A 22563-nucleotide genomic window follows, 5' to 3' on the forward strand; every position below is an offset into this window, starting at 1 on the left:
ATAGGGGAGCATGCCTTTGGAGTCACATTCCTGGTGATGGAAGGGACATGCCTACTGGCCCTAGAGAATGGCAAGAGGTTGAGGTATCTCATCCTGAAAGAGACTGTTGTTGGCAAGTATGAATTCTCCCCAGACGAGTGCAGGTTGAAATACAGGGGCAGTCAGAAACTGTGTGAGCAGTCCGGGGAGAGTTTTGTGGGTTAGTTTTGAAATGTTTGTAAAAAGTTTGATTGTTTTCTAAGAAGGTTTATGTAACCGTTTTATGCTTTTTTTTCTTTCCAAACAGAACTGGGAAGAAGGAACTGGCTTCAGACTGTGAAAAACATGCAAAAACATAGTACTTACTGTTGTATCCTTTTTTCTACAGTGTCTTTTGGAATGCTCCATGTAATATACTATTTTATGAAAGAAAATACAGGTTCATCTGTGTCTGTTCCAAATTTAGTTGCACCTTTTACCCAGAACAGCATATGAATATAACAAGCAACTCTTGCTTGGTACTCTTTTTGCAAAATGAAATCAGCGAGTTCTCTAAGAAGTAGATTTTTTTGTCGCAGATGAAGGCCAGTATAATTTCAAAGCTGTGCTTAACGTACTCGCCCAAATTTGACAGATCTACAGCAAAGTTCTCCTGGTGTCTTGAATTAAGTGTTTAATGTTACAGTTTGAGTGGAAAAGTTATTTAAATTATCCCATATATATTCTGCACAGCTCTTAGTTAGAAACCAATTTTTTTGTATAATCTTTATGGTTGTTTTTTCCCCACTGTCCATTGATGACTGTTACAACAGTAGATCACTTTTGGTGTATGAGTATAAAACCTGAGAACAGTAAAAAAAAAAGGGAAAATGCATCCATAGTTCCCATGAGGAGCAGGGTCTAGACTGATTTGCATACGTCTAGGTCCAGACTGGGGTGACGTGGTAAGCAAACTAACAATGGATTAAACCCAGATCTAGGACTGGGAGTAAATTGATTTGTTCAGAATACTGTCCCTCACCTGGTCTTTTTGCTTTGTATCCCAAGGGGGAAGGGTATGCCCAGACGTGGGTCTCATGCTCACTGTCCCACTGAATTAAAGCTAGCCTGCTAATGAGGGGTGATACCCTGAAACTAGTCCCAGGATGCTGGATTCCGCTCAAGGGAGGACGTGGCCTGGCAGTTGAATTTGACTGTTCCCTTGGGGAGCAGGGTCAAGACTGTCTGCATATGGCTGGGTCCAAACTGGGGTGGCGTGATGAGCAAAATAACAATGATTTAAACCTAGATCTATGACTGGAGGTGAATGTTTGATTTGTTCAGCATTTCGTCCATCATCTTTTCATTTTGCTAAAGTTTTAGGCAATTTAAAAAACACTTTTCCTATGGAAACATGGCCCTAACTATAACTATCTACTGGTGTAATTATTTTTTTAATACACTAAAATCTCTTACAATACAATTCCTAAAGCATTGGATATTGTACACATAAGAATGGGCACATCATCACCCAGAAGCAAAGGAAGTAAAGTACAGTTAAGTAGGGAAAAGAGAGTTGGGGCCAGCAAAAGAGTAGGAAATAGGGGGAAGTGGAGATGAGAAGGATTCATCATTCCAGGGATCGGGGGAATGTAGATGAGGAAAGAAGAAATAGGGATGACTGATAATTTGACTCCCATAAACAGCAAAAAAGATTCATAGAAGCGGAGGAGGAGGAAGGGGAAGCAGGAGGGGGACACCCCTATTACGGTTAGGAAGAGAAGGGAGATACAGACAAAGTGCAAAAAGCAATTATGTATAATTTCTACTTGACACTTCTAATTCTATGATCTGGTGGCACAGATACCTTAATTTGCAACTCTTTTGTTGCCGCCAATAATGGAACGTCAATCTGAACAATACCATTCTCAGGAACTGTATGATGAGCAGGAGCAGTCTTCTCCCTCTTACTTTCATTTATCCCCCATCTATGAATCTGGCGATAAGTTGACTGCTCAACTGTGACTTGAACAGTATTTGCTCTCTCTTCTGTGGTCAGCAACATGTTGTCATGTCTCTTTATCATTATCTAAGAAAATATAAGAACATGTATAAGAGGAAGGGCCCTCATATTACATTTGCAGTAACATAGTGTAAAGCAGAGGTTCTCAAAATGTATTGCTCTAAGCAAAATCTTTTGAAGTCGGGCCAACACCAAAACGTTAAGGCAAGCATTGAGAACGGAGCGAGAGGGGGGCACGGGGTGCAAATCACAAGGGCGATCATTATATAGCCCTTTCAGGAATGTTGTTCTTTAGCTTATATGACATACGAAATAAGATTTATAAAAGAGCAAATGCATAAAACAAAAACAGCATTGACCAAAAACACTACTTCTCATAATTGGGGTACTGTAAGTCCCTGCCAACCAGGGCCCCATTGCAACTGCACCTGCTGCACGATTAATAGCTGAGGCCCGGAGAAGCAGGCTATCTTCTCTTCTTGTGTATCCAACAAAAGAGAGAGTGAGGGATTCTTCACCGTAGGGAAGGGAGGTTACTCGTAGTCCCCGGGACTGAAATCTAGTATAAACAAAAGAGGAGTAACCCCAAAAGCAACACGAAAGGTTCTTAATGGGATGTCAAAAGAGGTAGCAAAAGGACAATATCCTTTTGTTAAGAAACCCCTCACTCACCAACCTGGTTGGTGACATGCTTCATCATTGGGGTCCACCCAGATGGCCGAGTGCCACCCGGGTGTGCTGCGACACCTGACTACAGTGGAGCTGGTTATTAGTGTGGAGTGCAAGAAAAGTGATGTTAAAAATTGTCCTGGTATGACTTGTAATAAAGACTTTATTCAGAAGATACTGGACAATAATAAAAACAAGGTGTAGATACTGATAGGTTATAATGACCAGTAGTATCTATGTGTGTGTTATATAAAAAAGTGTCTACATGTTTCAACCTGTAGATGGAAATCCCAGGTTTTCGTCAGGACCAAATTGGAAAATGGGTGGTGTACACACACTAACGTGTACCCAGTCCTAAATTCCTTCTACCTTACTGCAAAATAGTGCAGCAGGCTGCCTCAAAAACCTAAATAGGTGAGGAAAAAACAGAGAAACCTGTGGAAGGAAATGGAAACAATCACAAACAGATAATATACATGCCTGTAACGTAGTGTAGGTTCTCAAAATTCTGCATGCTTCATGCGAATCCCATTTGTAAATGAATTGTATTTAATAATGTGCCAGGGACGTGGATACTAGAGTGGGTAATTGCTGGTATCTGGTGCAGTAGTGCTTACTGGCCGTATATCGTTCATTGGATATTGTCCTTTTGCTACCTCTTTTGACATCTCATTAAGAACCTTTCGTGTTCCTTTTGGGGTTACGCCTCTTTTGCCTATCTTCTCTTCTTGCCTTTTTGAAGCAAGGATGTGCACTACCCTAATGCTAGCAGAGAGAACGAAGCCCCATGCCCACCTTTTTAAAGTAAGCCATTCACCCTCAGATCCTGGGCCCCAGTGTCGCTGCACCTGCTTCACTAATCATAGCTACTGCCTCCAGAAGGTCTGTATTAACAACGTAGGGACCCAGGAGCACCTTGCTCATTAATGGCGACAACAATCTGGATATCTACTTCACCTGCTCTCTCACGGTCAGAGGCCTGTAAAAATGCACACCTTTCTTAGACTAACCATAGGTTGACACCAGCCCAGTTGGTGACTAAGACGGCACAACTGCCTTACAGAGACAATACTAGTAATACTCGTAAAACCAGAGAGTCCAGTAGCCATAAAAATCACATTTCAGCATGTATTTACACTAAACGCCTTCAGAGCAAATCCTGGCCAATTTCTATCAAATCTCTTCACTGATGTCAAACCTAGACTGGACATACTTGACCCCGTAAATATAAAGCAAGCATTGACAATGCCAACAGTTCTGGCTTTAATGGAATGTTGTATGGCAATGTGAAGCATTACAAGTAAATATGGGAATGGATTTGTATATGTGTGGAAGGAAAGAAATGCAGAACAATATTAGTGTAGTTTAAAAGGTCAGGTGACAATTACACTGTCCAGCAGGACCTAAACATTCATGTAGGTTAATGACTACCCTTCTCCCATCTGCCAGAGAAAAGCATCATAAATTATCTAGTTATCTAAGACACTCTAATTACATTCCAATGTCATGTGTCTATCCCTGAAAGTTCAAGCTCAGGCAGCTGGATAAATACAGAAAATGACCACCACTGTGTGGATGGCAAACACTACAAAACATCTACTCCTGGCTTCAAAAATATGGGTGGAGCCAAACTCCCTCTCCAGTGTTGCTCACATAATTGTCTGGTGACAGCTGCGCGGACAAGCCAGACCATATGAAGAAAAAATCGGCAAGCCGCAAAAACAGATGGTTTAATCATAATATTATGATGCTGAAACGCAAGTGCCTGAAAACTGGAAGTGAACCTACAATTCTAATTTCTAAGAAAATGCATCTGTAGTTTCGCAGAGTGTTAAAGTAGTAGCCAGGCATCTCTCACGGCCGCCTATACCACATGTCCCTGCTTTTCACTTTGCCGCAATTCCTGCGAAACTAATAAACATCACTGAAAAACTCACTGAGAGCTCTCTGTGATTTCAAAGTACTTCACTTCTCCTCAAAAACACAGTGGTAATGGGTACAAGTTGTTCGCTGCACATTTTTAGAAGACCCTCTCAATCCATCAATTAATGTACCAGAGACCAGATGTTTCGAGGTAATGAAAGTACAAAACCATATACCTATGGTTATCCAAAAGGCCAAATATGAAGCTAAAATGATATGCAAGACAGAAACTCCAAAACAAGCCATTCCTCCCTGAACAACTAACACAGAGGTGAATAACTCAGGCAGAAAGAAGGTGCTTAGCAATTGAACACATTAACAAACATTTTGGAGAAGACCACACTTCAAAAGCTATAGGAGCAGAACATGCGATGTTGCATTGGATAGACAAGTAAATTCACCACACTCGTCCAGCCCAGTATCAACTCTATAGCACAGATTTGCAAAATGAGCAAATCCGCTGACACTGGACTAAGAAAATGCTGACCTTCATCGATATCTAACCCTATTATCATGAAAGAAATTGAACTGTAGGATGCTCAAGGGCTAAGATGCATTCTGGAGTTGTTGAACTCATAAATGAATAATGGCTCAACAAAGTCGAATTGTAAATTCAATTTCAAGTGCTTTCTCAAAGTAAACTAAGTAATATGCATACAGCTATCTGGGACAAAGGTCCATATTTCATGCAGAAGCTTGCCACATGCTTCATTTCGGCTAGGAAACATCGCTAATCAAATACACAGACCCTTTGCCAAATAAAGAAGTCCAAATGACGAAAACACTGAGGCAGAAGCTAAGAGTTGAGAGCACCTTGCTTTCTACTATAAAGGCGGAGGAGCGTCGCCCCACTGCTTTGCAGCAGTGAAATAAAGGGGAAAAATGATAATAACTTGATATTATTATCTTATTTGTTCTTGCTGCAGCAGCTTTGCAGGGTACGGCGAGGCTGCTCTCCGATGACAAAGAAGCAGAGGGAATGGTGAGCACACTCTATAATGCGCAATGACTGTTTGGCTGGCCCTCTCAGGCCGGCCAAACAGCCATGTGTACTTTGCATGTTCTCCACCCAGGCTGTATTACAGTCTGAGTGGAGAACAAGGCCAGGCTCCCATTCCCTGGCTGAGTGCCGAACCATGGCGCTCAGTCCAATCACAACGCTGCATTGCAGCATTTTGATTGGTCAGGAAAGCCTGGGTGTTTCCTGTTCCTGGAAGAGAGAGATGCGGCAAGAAGACAGTGAAAAGACGCGGCGAGGAGGTACGTTTTTTTAACTTCTTTTTAACACCCTTCATTCTCACCACACCTCCCGCAGCATGATGATAGTGAATGTAACAATATTTGAATCAAAATCAATGCCGGTTAACAGAAAATCACACTTAACAACTCTCTCCCACTAACACCATAGGAGTTCAATCCATGGGACACTGTTTGTTCACTGTCTAAGGAAATTTGAAATTTATTAGTATTTCATTGAGCTGTACTGCAGACTTTTATAGTGATTTGGATAAATGACAGGTCCAAAGAGAGCTTCGATGTAACATTTCGTTCATGGGATGCCTTTCCTGACTGCATAGTTATAATTTGTGTCAGGTTAAAGTTGGCCTATACAGAAAGTGTTATGTGAACATGCAGGTACCTACCATCTTTTTAAATGTTGTTCTGTGTCATGCGAATGATTGAATAGGAAAATCCAGGTCCTATGACTCTGAAATTCGAGGTGGTTGTCAATTATTCTTATACTTGCAAGAATGTAGATATCTTTTTTTTATTTACAAGAATTAATAGCCGCACAAACATTTTATAACCACACTTTAAATGTATAATAATTTCCTGCATCATTTGTTCAATCTAGATTTAGTTAAGCAGATAGTGGAGAAATATGCATTCTATCCAGGTTCAGATAGCATACTAAGACTATGACTGACCTTTTGTGTAAAAAACGTCCTGTGATCTTTACAGAAAGTGGATTATTAACTGAAGTGGATGGTAGTCCTCTTCAAGTAATATTGGCACTATTCCTTACTAGATCCTCTTAGGTATCAATATTTAAACCTGAGATAAACCCTTGGTAGCTGTCACACAGAGCAGACTGGCTTAATTTGAGATAAATGTGTACATTTGTATGGTATCAGTAGCATAACAGTTAAAAGTAGAAAGCACGGCACAATAAAAATCCCACTCTAATATATATATAAACAGAGGCACTTTTTTTAAAGAGCAAGTAGATAAAAGAAACACCAAAAATCTAATGTAGAGAACCATAGGTAGGAATCGAAGATGTTTCAATTAAAATAGTGCCAAAAAGCATTAAGCACCAACTGTCGGCATCTGGTTATGGTTGACCAGTATCTAGACACAAGTTAAGGCCAATTGCAACTGAGCGCAGGTCAGATACAAAAACCAAGTTTATCCCGGTTTGGAGTTTCAACGTCTGATTAAGTCTCTGAAACAGAAGTCAAAAATCCCCTGCGGGCATGACAGGCTCTGGCTGAGATGGGTTCCACAAAGGGAAATAGCTGTTGGGTGAAGTCCAAATGAAGGTGTTGGCTTTTGGTGGGAAACCTTGCTACCGGATACTTTCAGCATCTTCTCCTGATGAAGTTTTCTACCTTCAGACTCAGAAACTTTTTTGGAAGTCAAAGTTCTTTCAGTGGGATATATCACAAAGGCAAATCCGACCAGTGATGCGATGTTGGCAGCTACAGTTCGGCAATGGTCTGGTGAAAGCCTCTGGTTCCTTTGCCAGAAATCCGTGGAAATATTTTCAAGTCCCAGCTTTTAGGATTAGACAGGAGGACTATACTCCGACACTTATCCAAGGGTCCCAAGACTTTACAGATATCAACTGGGGGGTCAGGGCTCACTTCAGGGGAAGCCATCAGTAGGGCCCAGGGCAAGTCCAGTTGGAACTGGTCAGTTATGCTTTCAAGAAGGTTGGCTTCTTGCAGCTTTTTGTGACTGTAGCGGAACAGAAGACTAGCTAACTAGCCTTTTGGCTCTATGGTTGGTTGAAACATTTCCAACTCCCAATGGGTTGCACTGGTGCTAGGGAAAAAATGATAAATAATGGCAAAGAAGAAATGTACGGTTGACAAAAGGATGTGCAGAAAGTTGGAGTGAAGAGAAAAACCGTTGTTTCTGTTGTAGCTTTTGTTGGATATGCGGTAAATGGGCAGTGGTGAGGAGCAGTAGAGTGAGGGAGAAAACTGATGTTGGAAAAAAAGGATAAGCATTTAATTCACTTAGTTTATTTGAAAAGTCGGCTTGTGTGGAGTTATGTGATGGCTCGTAATGTGAGAATGGTCAAAGTATAAATAATCCCTCTAATACACACCCATTGATTGTTAGTTCCTAATTTGTGCTGGTGCTTGCTGGTGCTAAGCACCGGCACTTAATTATCAGGGCCGGGGCTACACGCATTTAGTGCACGTCAGTCAAATTGATTTACAATTAGTTGCACAGAGTGGGTGCTGTACTGCTCTAATTGAAGTACTTGTTGTTTCACTTTTACTTTGTGATTCATCTGATTCTGTCTTCACAAAGACACTTCAAGTTAGTTTAAAGTTCACACTGTTCTTCAAGAGTTAACTACTTAAGTTCTTCTTCTTAATCAGGCATTGGTGGCCCAGCGGCGAGGAACAGTGGGCGGGGACACTGAGTTGGGCAGGCCGCCTGGTATTATGTGGGGGTTGAGCTGTGCGCAGTAGCAGAGAGCATGTGCTGATTTTTTTCACTGATTGCATACAATGGGCACGCATTACCGCTTTTGTCACGCCACCCCCAGTATACCCGCACGGCCGCACCTCACCACCGCTCCAGCGAGTATCGTGGTTCAACGGCCATCGTTCAAAGTAGCCAGTAGCGCGGGCCGGGACCTGGACGACATTGGGCTTCATTGAGGTGGACTTCAACTCAGAGACTAGAGTTAAGCACCAGGTGAGGGCGGCAGCAGGGCCTGGTAGTAGTGTTGAGTTAAAAAAAATAAAGCTGTGCAGCGGCCTAATAGTTAATGTTATGAAGCCTAATAGTGGTCCCCCCAAATCCTCCCTGTGAGCCTCAGCCTGTCTGACCTGCCCAGGCTGAGCCAAGAGGAGACAGACTCATTCATGAATCTCAAAATCTGACTATTCAGTAGATGGCCTGGCGGCCCTTAGTTCGGTGTTGCCGGCCCCGGGCTCAGGCTCAGGCTGGACTTGGTTCTACAAATCTGCGGGGGAGGGAGGGTCACTCTTCTTAAGCCTAAACTAGAATCCAGTGGAGGCTCGAATTGGTTGCAGATGGTTCTGGAAGCGCACCATTTGCACTTTCTTGGTGCAGCTGGTGGCATTCTAGGTGCTCAAGCCTTTGGAAAACAATTTCAGCCTCCAGTCTGTCCTGGGACCACAAGCTGCGGCTGCCCCATAGTCATAACTTTGGCTCAGGGTAAGTGTTGCTGGTTCCCTTGATGCTCTGCATTTTCTTATTTTTTTCACCATGCATTGTTTTCCTGCCTTTCAAATAATGATAATCATGAAGTAGATTAAAGAATACTTTAGCGATTGTTTCAGCCAGCTTGTCTCACTCGGTTTCGTCTGCCCTGACAAAGTAACTCTGTTTTTAGCACCAAAATTTGTATTGTATATCAAAGGCAGTGCAACCCATTGCAAAGGTGACTCCAATCCAAGAACTTTTAATTTTGACGCGTACACGTACACCCAAACATTTATTCGGGCACACAGATTGTATGCTAACTTGGCGTGAAATTCTTCCATGGGTCAGGGAAGGGAAAGCAAAAAATTGCAGAGCAGAAAAAGAGGGTTCACATAATCTATTTTTCATCATCATCATTGATAACTTTATTTCGACCACAGTGGGCCATAAAAGTACATATAAAAACACAAGGTAAAACATTAAAATCCATTTGAAAGTTAAAAAATGTCATATATATATACACACACAAATAACTGCAGAAGGCATCAAAGACGCTCCTGGTTTAAAATCGAATTAAACCAACTGGATAGTTATCAAAGTGAATCATGACTATCTTAAAAGCCTAAAAACTGGAATCAAATCGTTATAAAAGTTCTACGCTTAATCCACATGCCATACAGAAATCGGGAGACAGCAAAGACAACCGGTTGGTGGGTGTCGTATCTAAGTACCCTGAGTGCAAATGTCTCCCTTCTACTCGCACCAAAGGGAGTAGGCATCGCCCTCCGGCTCCATGGTTTAATGATTGCCTTAAAATTGAAAAATCAAAATGCAAAGCACTAGAACGCAAATGGCGTAAAAACTACGATCCCAATGCTAAAAGCAGCTACCAAGAAGCCAGAAGGCGTTACCACACTGTCTGTACAAAAGCAAGAGCTGCTTTTGTCTCAAAAACTATTGTCGAAGCAACTAATATGCCTAAAACTCTCTTTTCTAAAGTCAAGGAACTGGCGGGCGTACACACTACAGCTGTTGCACCCCCATTAAATACACAACAATGCCAGGCGTTAGCATGCTTTTTTACTGAGAAAATCGATAAAATCATCTCAGACATTAAGGCAAAAAATTCTGCTTCAGAACCCTCCCCTCTCTTTGACTCAATACCCACTTTCCTAGGTGAAAATGTACTGGAATCCTGGCCTGCTCTTTCAATAGATAAACTGAAAGGAATCCTTAAAACTGTTAAATCCGGCTCCCCCAGGGACCCCATCCCTATCAAAATCATTAAAAAATTGGATGACCATTCATTGGAAATCATTGCCAATCTCCTAAACACATCTCTCGACCTAGCCACTGTCCCAGCCTTATGGAAGCATGCCATGGTGACACCCCTTTTGAAAAAGCCAACCGCAAACCCAGAAATACTGGCCAATTATAGACCCATATCGCTGCTCCCAGCTTTTTCTAAATGTCTAGAGAGACACGTACACTCTACTTTAGCCACTTTTGCAGAAGAAAATTCCCTACTCCATTCTTCACAATCTGGCTTCAGGGCTGGTTTCTCGACAGAAACCGCCCTGCTTGGTGTCACTGAACACATCAGAAAGCTTCTCGACCAAGGCCAGACGGTCGCACTCGTGTTATTGGACCTAAGTGCGGCGTTCGACACCATCTCCCATGAAATTCTTATAAAAGAGCTTTCTACAAATGGTGTACGAGGAAAGGCTTTAGATTGGATCAAATCTTTCCTGGCTAACCGAACTTTCCAGATCGCATCTGCACAAGCCGTCTCAGACACCCTACCTGCATCGCATGGAGTGCCTCAGGGGTCCATCCTAAGCCCTTTATTTTTCAATATTTATCTTAAACCTTTGGCCGACCTTGTTTAAAAATCAGGTCTAACGCTTATGAACTACGCTGACGACTCCCAAATCATCTTCTCCCTATCTGAATCTTGTCCTCACTCCCCGTCGTTACTTAAGGAAGGACTATCAAAAATCTTGAACTGGATGACAATAAACCAGTTAAAACTAAACGGCGACAAGACGGAAATACTGATTTTGGGAAAAGATCAAGATCTTTGGAATCCCGTACATTGGCCTGATCAGATGGGCGTTTTTCCTACCCCGGTGTCCCATGCCCGAAATCTGGGCTTTATACTGGACAATTCCCTATCCATGAGCAAACAGGCCAGTAAAGTAACCTGCCTATGTCTCACCATAGTTAAATGGTTGAGGAAGATCCTCTGGATGCTGCCTGTGTCAACGCAAAAGACCGTAGTCAATGCCCTTATTACATCAAGGCTTGACTACGGCAACATTCTGTATTTGGGCGCTAACAAATCTGTGATCGGACGATTACAGGTAGCGCAAAACGCTGCGGTCAGGCTACTCTGCAATATCCCAAAGAACTCCGGAGTCTCGAACCATCGTCGGAATCTTCATTGGCTTAGGATCGAAAGCAGAATCCGCTTTAAAGCCCTGAATTACATGTTCAGAATTAAAGCAGGAACAGCACCAAAATACCTCCAAGCTCTTGCCTCCCTCTATACGCCCAAGAGAAACCTTCGGTCGCAGACAGCAGCCTGTTTCTGCATACCAAGGTTCAAACGAGCAAGAACAGGTGGCAGATCCTTTGCCTATCTGGGACCCTCCCTTTGGAACACGCTTCCCCCATGTATCCGTAAGGAAGAAAACTACTTTAGGTTCAGAAAGCTTGTGAAGACCTGGCTGTATGAACAATAACCACTCAACCGTCACCTCCTTTTTGCCCTCAAACTAGCTGTGTCTAGGCGCTGGGAAACCCTTTTTGGGTAGCTGTTGCGCCCTATAAATTGATAAAATAAAACAAAATAAACATGCTCGTGCATTTGAAATCCCAAATTCCTGCAGATGGGTTTAATCTACCTATTGCGGGACAACCCGTATGCTGGACAAAAGAAAAATACATGGCTCCCATTTTCTAATGGGTGTTCGCAAGCCGGACACTCTGTGCATTTATTTGCATCCCATTTGTTGGTAAATGACCTTAGTGGTAAACTACCCATTCTTAGTTGTAAATACAGCTTCCTAGCTTGTTATGTTATGTTATATGGTTTCTTGTAACGCGCACTGCTAGTCAAGACTGTCCTGGCGCGAGAGAGGATTCAAATGTCAGCTAGAATAAAAGCAGATGGTCTACACGGGTTGCCTAAATAGGTAGGTTTAGGTGTTATTTGAAATATGTGAGGTTTGTCATGTGTCTGAGGAGGTCGGGGAGATTGTTCCACATCTGAGCAGCTCTGACCACCAAGGATTTTCCTTGGGTAGATCATATCTAGGAATTCCTCCTTCTTGTATTCTGTTTTTATGTCGAGGAATTCCCTGGTCATTCTCCCTACTGTTGTACTAGCATGCAGGGCCAACAAATTATTAGACCTAAACCTTTTTACTAGGTCAGTTCTGGAATAGGCCAGAGAAGATGACTCAGGGGATTCCCATAGCCCAGGGACATCACTCCGTGCACACAAATCTTTGATATGCAATAACCAGTTAATTTTCCTTGACCTCAATGCCACCCATACCTCCCGGAACTCGGCGAGCTCCGGGACAGACCAGAGTCTTCGCCAATATGTTAGAGGCCTCAGGGCAACCTCCTCTTCCACAGGGAATAACCCCAGGTCAAATCTTAATGGGACAAGTGGGGTGCTGGCGGGAAGGGCAAAAAGCTCTCTCATAAATGTGTGTTGACCTTTGCCAAACTTTTTGGTCGAGAGTGTCCCCATAGTTCAGCCCCATATAATGCGGCTGCTCTGGCTTGTACCCTGTATATTTCGATAACAGGGTCAGCCGGCTTGAATGGAGATGTTATGTGCTTTTTGGATAACCCACCCACAGTCTGTGTTAGTCTCAGTGAGGATTTCGTTATTTGTCCATCCCACCCCAGATGATCCTCAAGAGTAATTAATAAATAGTCAAACGTCTTGACTCTCTCGAGTGGTGTTCCGTTGAGGGCGGGGTTTGGTCTTGTTTGCCTAGGGGGATTAAAAATCATGAATTTTGTTTTGGCCAGATTGATTTCCAAACCGCTTAAGGCACAAAAGTCTGCAAATCCATCAAGGATAGGCTGGATGCCAGTGGCTGTTCGAGACAACAGCAGAGTGTCGTCCGCAAACATTAGAGCAGGCACTCTTCCTGTGGCTAATCTTGGGGCATCCGTATCTTTTATGGCTAGAAGGTGTTTAACAAGCCCATTTATGTACAGACAAAAGAGGGTAGGGGCCAGCACACACCCCTGGCGTACCCCTCTTTCCACTGGAAATCTTCCTGACAGTTCTCCCACTTTTCCGCATCTGACCAGGGCGTAATTTCCAGTGTGAAGCCTGATCAGTACTCCCAAGAGATAGTGCGGGACACCAAGGTCATGGAGAACTCTCCACAGCTTGTTCCTGGGCACCAGATCAAACGCGGCCCGTAGGTCCACGAAAATGAGGTAGAGGCTGCCACCCTCCACACTCACAGTTTTCCAGAAACGGACCTGTAAGCGGAAGATCTGGTCGATGGTTGAGATGCCAGATCTGAAGCCCGCTTGCAAATTACTTAAGATCTGGTTATCCTCTTCCCATAGCTGGATCCTATCCAGGAGTATCCTCCCAACCACCTTCTGTGGGATATCTATCAGGCTGATAGGCCTGTAGTTTGAGGGTTGAAGGGGACAGCCTTTTTTTAAAATGGGAACTATCTCAGAACCCCTCCATGTCTCGGGTGGGTCTGTGCCCGTTAGTATTGTATTGAACAGGACACAGAGGTATGGGGCCCATATTTTAGGTTCTGACCGAAACAAGTCCCCGGGGATTTTATCAAGCCCCAGGGCTTTGTTGGGTAGTAGCTTGTTGATGGTAGTCTCTACTTCCAGAGTAAAAATCTCCGGAGCCCCCCTAGTTGGTGCTTATGGAGGAGGGTCAGTGTCTACAAATCGGAATCATCATTGCTTTGCCTAGCGTAGAGACCGCCAAAGTGTTCTTCCCATACTATTGGGGCTATATTTGTACTTATAGCGTTCCTCTCATCCCTGCCCTCATTACTGACAATTGCCCAGAAAGATTTGAGGTCTCTGCGTTGTAGTGCCTCCCTCAAATCTCCATTGTTCCACCTCCCAGCACTTTCTTTCCCTTTCTATAACCTGCTTATACAGCACCCTTAGGGCCTTAATGCGTAGTTTGCCTTTTTCTTTAATGGCATTAATCAACTCACCTTTCAGCTTGCGGCATTCAGCAGTATACCACGGGTGACTCTTGGCCACTTTATCCCTGATTGTCTGGGGTGGGAAAAAGACCTCCAACATTATTAAGGCTAGCTGTTTGTGAATTTCGATGGGTCTACTATTTTTCCCAACAACTGCCCCCTCAGAGGCCACCTCTGCCATATCACTAAGGAGGGGCAACACTTGAAGGTAGATTTGGGATTGCCGTTCAGAAGAGCCCATGATAGATGGCCATTTTACTCTCCTCCTGTTGTTGTGCAGGAGGAGAGGCTGTGAAGGGGGATTAAGCTCTGGCATACTGTTTCTCAGTCACCAGCTCCCTGGCTTCAGGGACATTACCAGGGCATTATGGTCGCTATCTGACCGAAAATGGATCTTAAAGTCCTGGACCTTGTCCCATGATCTAGATTCGATCAAAATGTAATCGATGATCGAAGATTGGCCAACTCTGTTAAACGTCACATTACCAGGCCTATCCGATTTTAATCGGCCATTACAAGGCCTTATTGATAGTGCCTGTGTAAGGGACGTAATTTGGAGTACCAAAGGTGTCCATGCTTTTACTATAAGAATTGATGGTTCCAGTATATTCCAATATTGGTTTCCTTCATCAGGGTCCTCCACACTTGGGTTACTGAGGGGTTCAAATTAAATAATTATACCAACCTCGGGGTCAAGTGTCCTGACAAATCCCCTCAATTTATCAATAACCATGGACTCCTGGCCACTCTGTGTTGGCCTGGAATAGATATTGATTATGGCTAAGTGCTTATTCCCTGGAAGTGTTAGCAAAAAACATAAGCGGCCACATGCATCATTGTTGCCATTTGCGATTCCTTAATTGCGAAAATTAAGGAATCGCAATTAAGAAATCGCAAACGGCTATGCACCAAGAAATCGCAATTTTTTTTGGGATTTCTTAAATTTCCATAATTGCGATTCACAATTTGCGAATCGCAATTAAAGAATCCCTTCCCATTGATTCCTATGGGCCTAGAGCCCCAAAGGAATGAATGGGAAGTCATTTTCAATTTGCGATTCGCAATTTGCGAATCGCAAATTGAAAATGTAATTTCAAGGGTGCGGGGGCGTTCAAAGGACCCCCCCTGCACCCATGAAATATAACTTTAAGTGCATTTTTCACATACACATGCTCCAAGGGCATGTGTGTGTGTAAAATGAAACTTTCAAAAATGCACTTCAGTGCATTTTTGAAAGTTTTCACAAATTACCATGAAGGTCAACTCCACGGTAATTTACCTCTCCCTATTTGCGAATTCGCAAATTTAAAATGTTCATGCATTGCATTTAAGAAATCTCAAATTGCGATTTCTTAAATGCAATCACAATTTTAGAAATCGCAACGTGATTGGGATTTCAAAAATTGTGAAAAACATGATGCATCCCAATTTTGTCAATTGCATTCGCAAACGGCCGAAAATTGCGATTTGCACTGTTTGCGAATGCAATTGACAATGATGCATGTGCCCGAAGATGTCTGGGGAGTTAACTGACACCAGTTTTGCCTTAACGCCCAGGTGAGTGGCTACCCACGTACTAAGCCCTCCTGACTGTCTGCCTATACCCCCTTTTATTGCAGGGACATTGAATGTTGCAAACCCACTCCGCTGATAATCGTCCAGGGCCCAAGTCTCCTGCATAAGGCAGATATCATGTTTATCCATGAACAGACCCCAATCTTCTGATGTCAGTTTATTTTTCAGGCCTGCAACATTCCAGGAAAGTTTTTTGACACTCCCATATTCTGTCTTTTGTTTTGTGCTTCTATTTACACCATGGTCCAATGATCTAGAAAGACACACACCTGGCTGTGTCGATCCCTCCCTTTCGCTCACGGAGCGGTCTCCCCTTCTCCCTGTATCTCTAGCCTTAATACATCCGCTTTCCATATCGCATCCTATCCCACTCAGTGAATTACTTCTGGTATGACTTTTTCTATCCCCCACCGTGCCTTCCACTGCCACAGTTCCTGACACAAAAAGGAGGTGCTTCATTTCACTAAAGATAGCTTTTGCTGCCTGCAAATTCTTACATTCGGATTTGTAGCAAGGTGGCTTCCTTGGTTCCATTAGTCAGTCTACAGCTTCCAGGTTACTGTATGGTGGTAAAACATGTCAAGTGGCATTGGGCTATTTAAAGGGCCGTTCCTATAAATGTTACCTGGGATACAGCTGCCTTCCTGGTAGTCAACACCCGTCCAGTTTTTCCCCTCCCACTTAGGCTCAGAACGGTTATTGCTGTATGTACCCGGGTAGAAATAAGTTAGTGGCAATGTTCTAATAGGCATATCTGGACTACCAGACTCCGAGTTGCAAATATACCTGACTGTCCAGCTATTCCTAAAATTAATCACAATGCAGTGCCCTTCTATGTTCTCTTCTCTGTCGCCCACCCAAACTACTCTTCTAGCAAATAGGATTTCACTAGTTCCCCCAATCGGCAGTGGTCTATAGCGGTTCAACCAGTAAATGCATTTATTTTTTAGGTCCCTGTAATTCTCGACCTTTCCCGGGCTCAGTGAGGGTACCCTCACAAGAACCACTACAGAGGGGACTGACTCCGGGGGCAAGGCTAGGCGGGGAAATTCTGCCTGCCAGGACCCAGAGGTCCAGCCCCCTTGACCGGATTCAATGCCTGTTTGTGACCTTGGCCATGGTTGCTGCCTCCTGTCGCCCCACTACCCCCCATATTCCTTGTGTTAACTAGGGGGCTTTGTGGTACTGTTGGAAGCTGGGTAGATTGATGCATATCTACTATGACACTTTGGGCAGATGGCACACTTTCTATGGTTGTAGCCACTGGGGTTATATTTTGAGTACCTGTCTGACTTGGGCCTGCTGTTCTTGTACCATTACCGACCATATCCATGGGGCCCTAACCGTCCCTCCCGCTTTCGGTATACAGAGTGATTCAAGATAAGACAGTCTTTTCTCAATGGAGTCCAGTCTTTTGTGGATCGGGAGATAAGACTCTATAAATATCCGTTCCATTTTGGCCCAGAAGTCCCCTCCTCTCTCTGATGGCGATGTTGCTTGTCGACTTCAATAAGTGACTTGTCTACTCCAAAGTGCTGACCCTCTAACTCAGCCAGAGGAGGTTCTGGCTCCTTGGTAAAACGTTTTTGCCTTTTAGTGTTCTTGTTTATTAGGGCAGCATCCCCACGCTTCCTTTTAGCGGCTTGGTCCAGTGCTTTACTTGACACCCCTGGATTGGTATCCAAGGCCAATCGGGTGGCCTTGCCGGATCTAGTGAGTCATAAATGTTGGGGGGGTGTTACTAGGACAGCCTCTGACATGGCCCTATTCACTGGTGGGCTGTGCAGCATCACCACTACCTCTTTTGAGCTGTTAGCCTCCCCGCCAGTCTAGCCGGCACAGTATTATAATCTTGCAATGCAACCGGTAGTAACAATGGCGGTGGGAGTGTAGGATCAGGTGCTGGGGATAGAGCTGTAGCTATTGGTCCCAGTGAAGACCGCTTGTCCAGAATTTGGTCCATAAATAGTCTTTTCTCCGTAAGTTCAATCTCCCTTTGTAGGGCAGATGATTCCCGAATTAGAAACTGATCTATGGTCCCCACGACACTTCCTGTAATGGACTTCCGCCCCTTCCCTGCTCCATTTACAGCCATACCCTCGTGACTTAAGGCGTACTTATCTCAGGGCACTGACCTTTCTGGGGAGATCCGTAGCAAGGGTCAAAGAGAGGGGCCCCGTCCCGTCCTCGTTCGGCCTCGGACGGCCGCAGATGGTCCCGCCCTTGTCCCGGGCTGCTCCCGCGCAGCGGAGGAAGTAACTGATTATATAGTAGCTAAGTCGGTAGGCGGCGCTCACTAGCAGGTACAGGTGAGGGCAGCCGTGGCCTCCTGGGACATGCAGTCACTGACTGCAGGAAGGTCGAGCATTGGTCTAAGCGCCCCTGGTCCCCTTCAGCGTGGACAAGGAGATGACTCTTGGCCCCCAAAGTGCTCCCGTTCAGTAAGCACACAACATCAAAGTGCGCTAATTTTCAAAATGGTGTAATTCCGGTGGCGATAATCTTTCGAAACTCAGAGGTCAAACAGATGGTCTTTATACAAGTGGGTGTGGCATAGAACTTTCTAGAGGTGAGACAGGCTGGGTTGGTAAATCGAGTGAGAGAGAGAGGTGATGGATGATCTATTTTAGGAGACACTGATGTGGATAGACGTGATGATGTAGCTTTATTGTTCAGTCAATTCTGAGGTAGGGAGGAATTACACATAGATTGATTACTTATGGACACCCATTTGTTGTGGATTGCTGTTCTACTCGTACACTAAGCTCTTCTTTTCCATTACACTGCTATTAGGAAGGGGGAATAGGCTGTTGATAATTGGAGGGACAGACGGGGGAGTTGGGTATTGAGTCAACTGACGTAGGGCCTTGAAGGGCTTCAGGTTCATTCAGCACATCCATCCACTGGGAGGCAAAGTTCACTCCATCAGCTAGTATGCACTGTTACCTCTAAGTTCGGCATTCCTCTGGTTTCTATCTTGAACATTGTACCGTTAATGCCTGCATTTGAGGAGGTCACTGGCACATCAAGGATGTCATGGGTTAGCAAACGGCTAGCTTCAGTGGGGTCTGTTGGGCCTGTAACACTCCTTGGCCTATTTACTGCCACACCTGATGCACTAACGATGATGGCACCTCAAGCCTCCCTCCTCCACTTAATTCTTTGAAACTGTTGGGCCCTGTACCCTCCATGTCTTAGAACTCTGGCTCCCCTTGCATTAGTGTTGTTAAGGGTGCCATCATGGACCCTACTGGAAGCAAGCAAAATGGCTCCTGTATCCTCTCTTTGGTAGTAAAACAGCCACAAGTGGCGTGCATTGGTGCCATCACAACACCGGTGCTGGCCCCTCTGACACCAACGTAGAACAAGGGACCCTGGACTAGGTCTGTGCTTCTGACATCTCTTGTACTTTTGTCTGGTGCTTTTATGGGGCCGGAACCTTCCCACAAAGTAGCCAGAAAGCCCCTTTGCAGTTCAGCTGCTTCTTTTACTTAGCACTGATTTTGTATTGAAAAATGGTAACGTGATTTCTTTTGTTCATTTAACGTTTGGATTGTTCTGCACACTGTGGTGCCTTGAGAATAAATAATAGTTCAATCCGAAGTGCACTTTTCTACGTGTGCTGTCAACACACGTGGATAATAAAGGCATTTAAAAAAAATTATAGAGTGTCCTTTTTCACTCTGCTGCATGAGGAGTAGGTGAACATTTGGAGACAGGCTGATATGACAGGATAAGTGTCAGCACATGCATGTCGGTCACCAGACCTACGTGCTGCTCGCTCATCTTCACTTTTGCCCATTTGTAGCTAATTCCTTTCGTTGCGCAGTCGCAGCAGCCCTAGATAGAGGCCTATTACCCTAAATTCGTATTTGATTCAAAGGTGTTTGTGTTATGTCGGCAGGGTATGGTTGGGAGAGGTACATGTCTGCAAGTGTTCAGTTTAATCAGGGAGGGCTGCCCGATTTACCCAAGGGGCATTTCCACTGTGGGCTAGAGGCACCCCTAAAGAGACTGCTACTGCCTGCTGTAGAAAGGCAATCATCTAAAAACATGTGACCAGCATTACAAAGAAATACTAGCAATGGTTGGCCAAATTATGGTGAACACTTCTGTTAAATCCAAACTCCAATCAAAGGCAGGAATGAAGCTGGTTAAGTATAGGTTCTTTATTCAGTAACCTTCACAGCAGACACGAAGCAACGTCAGCTCTGTACAGGAACCAGGCAGTAACTGACAAAGGTAGAACACTAAGCAAGGAACCTAGAGGGGGGGCATTCTAAACAATAGAGACAGGAGAGAGTATAGAAAGACAGAACCATGGATACCACACATCTCCCTTCTCCAAAGGAAAAAAAATAAAAAACAAGGAAAAGAAAGAAGGAAAGAGAAGAGAGAAAAGAAACAGATTAAAGATGATAGTCCTTTAGGTAGGCAGGAACAGAAGTGTTACGAGAACTCCGCCTGAGAGCAGGAGGAAGATTGAATTGAGCAGAAATGACATTGGAGGGGGAATCAGAACCAACAGGATGAACATTAGAGGCACAAACATCATTGATGACGTCAGAAGGAGAACATTGGTCCAACAGCAAGGAAGAAGGACCAGGAAGTTCCAGATCATCAACACCAGGAATGAAGGAAGAGTCTCTTTGATGAGAAGACGTGGAGGGCTGAAAATCCAAAGAAGAGGAAACTGAAAAGTTGCTGTCCTCCTGGTCTTTTAAGTCCTTGGAAACAAAAGGATTAACAATAACGACATTTCTCTTGCTCCACCACTTCCCATTAGAAAGTAACACAGCATTCTTGGAGACTCTGATGACTTTAGAAGCAGGATAGAATTTTGAAGAATGATTACTGTTTTTCAGAGGTCTTTTGACTTTGACGGAATCAGCCACATTGAAAGTAACCACTTTAGTTTTGAATTTGTCATCATAAGCAATTTTCATCTTGTTTTGCATGGAAACAACCCTGTTGCGAACCTGATCAACATTAGGTAATTTGCCATCTACCTTTGTTTTGTCAAGGACCCAGGGGGGGCTAAGCTTGGAAGAGCCAAAACGTTTCTTTAATAAGACAAAAGGGGTAATACCAGTTGTGGAATGGGGTGTGTTGTGATAGCTCCATAACCTTTCTTTAACAGCCTTGGAAACATCCAGATTTTGCATGCAGGCTAATTGGATAGTGTCTTTTAGCATTTTGTTAACCCTTTCAACCATGCCATTTCCTTGTGGACTGTAAAGGGCAACAGTCAAATGTTTGATGTCAAGATTGGATAAGAACTTTTGAGTGACCTGGGACTTGAACTGGACACCATTGTCAGAGACTAGAAACTTAGGGATACCTTCTCTGTGAAAGAGGTCATCCAGAAAAATCAATGACACCAACCGTGGAGGGATCAGACATGAACCTGCACTCAACCCACTTGGAAAAATAATCCACCAAGACTAAGGCGAATCTTAAATGAGGCTTCAAGTTGTACATGGGACCAATAAAATCAATGCCCAGTTTCTCCCAGGGGCCCTGAGGATAAGGAACAGGAATAAGGGGAGTATTCCGCAGCTTGAGAGACTTGTCAGCTTCAAAACAACAGGAACACCTACCCACAAAATTTTCAACATCAATATCAAGATTGGGCCACCAGTAGTAGAGTCGTAACCTTTTCTTGGTGCCGGTGATCCCTAGATGACCCAGATGAGCCAAATTCAACAATTTCAGTTTGAGTTTGTTGGGAGGAATTAACAAAGAGCCCCTCATCAAAAAATCATCCTCAACAGTAAGTTCATCTTTGACTTTGGCGAATAAACGTAAACCAGAATCAAGATTCCTGTCATCGGGCCAGCCCTTGATGACATGACCCTTGAGTACATTTTGGACCTTGTCTAATTTAACACAATCCAACCACTCATCCTTGCTGATGATATTCTCAGAGAACAACAAGCCATCAACCATACCTACAACACATTCGGAGTCCTCACAAAGGGAAGAAGAGTTTTCAGAATCTTTAAGGGGACACCTAGAGAGGAAATCAGCACGGGTATTTTTACCACCAGGGATATGAGAGATGGAGAAATTAAAATCGTACATCCTTGAGAGTAACCTGACTAAACGAGGACTGAGATTACTGTGGTCTTTGTTAGACAAAAGGAACACCAAGGGTTTGTGGTCGGTCACCAAAATAAATCTTCTACCCCAGAGGTAAGTCTCGAAATGTTTGGTTGCCCAAAGACAGGCCAGAGCTTCCCTCTCAATGGTGCTGTATCTGCGCTCTGCAGGAGAAAGGGATCTGGAAGCAAAGCCAACTGTCTGTTCCACACCGTCAACTAACTGAGACAAGACAGCCCCTAAACCAATGCCACTTGCATCCACCGTGACAATAGATTGAATATCATCTCTGAAAGAATGAAGAGAGGGGGCTTGAACAATGAGGTTCTTTAAGTGCACAAACGTCTTGTTAAGAGAATCATCCCAAACAAACTTTTCACCTTTTCTGAGCAATTTTCTTAAAGGTTCAGTTTGCAAGGCAAAACAATCCACAAATCTTGAATAATACTCGCAAACACCGAGGAAAGATCTAAGTTGATCTTTGTTTTCCGGACTGGGACTATCGACAATGGCTTTGATAAGGTCTTGTTTGGGAGAGATGCCACTGCTAGAGATGTGATGGCCAAGATAATCAATGCTATCAACCATGAACTTGCACTTTTCTTTCTTTACAGTAAAACCATTGGTTTCCAAAATGTTCAACACCTCAGACAGTTTCTTTAAATGGTCATCATCACA

At 43.9% G+C, this 22563-nt stretch overlaps 1 protein-coding gene across 1 annotated transcript in view; it reads right to left on the reverse strand.

Annotated features, from left to right (window-relative positions):
* The window catches only part of LOC147707491 (CD109 antigen-like), an 871995-nt gene that overhangs the window by 569595 nt on the left and 279837 nt on the right, over positions 1 to 22563 (reverse strand). The window contains exon 11 of the mRNA XM_086926508.1: positions 1826 to 2047. Coding sequence (XP_086782634.1) covers positions 1826 to 2047 — 222 coding nt within the window. The remainder of the gene's footprint in view (positions 1 to 1825; positions 2048 to 22563) is intronic.

The sequence above is a fragment of the Lissotriton vulgaris genome, chromosome 6 (genome assembly GCF_964263255.1).
Source record: "Lissotriton vulgaris chromosome 6, aLisVul1.2, whole genome shotgun sequence".
NCBI lineage: Eukaryota > Metazoa > Chordata > Amphibia > Caudata > Salamandridae > Lissotriton > Lissotriton vulgaris.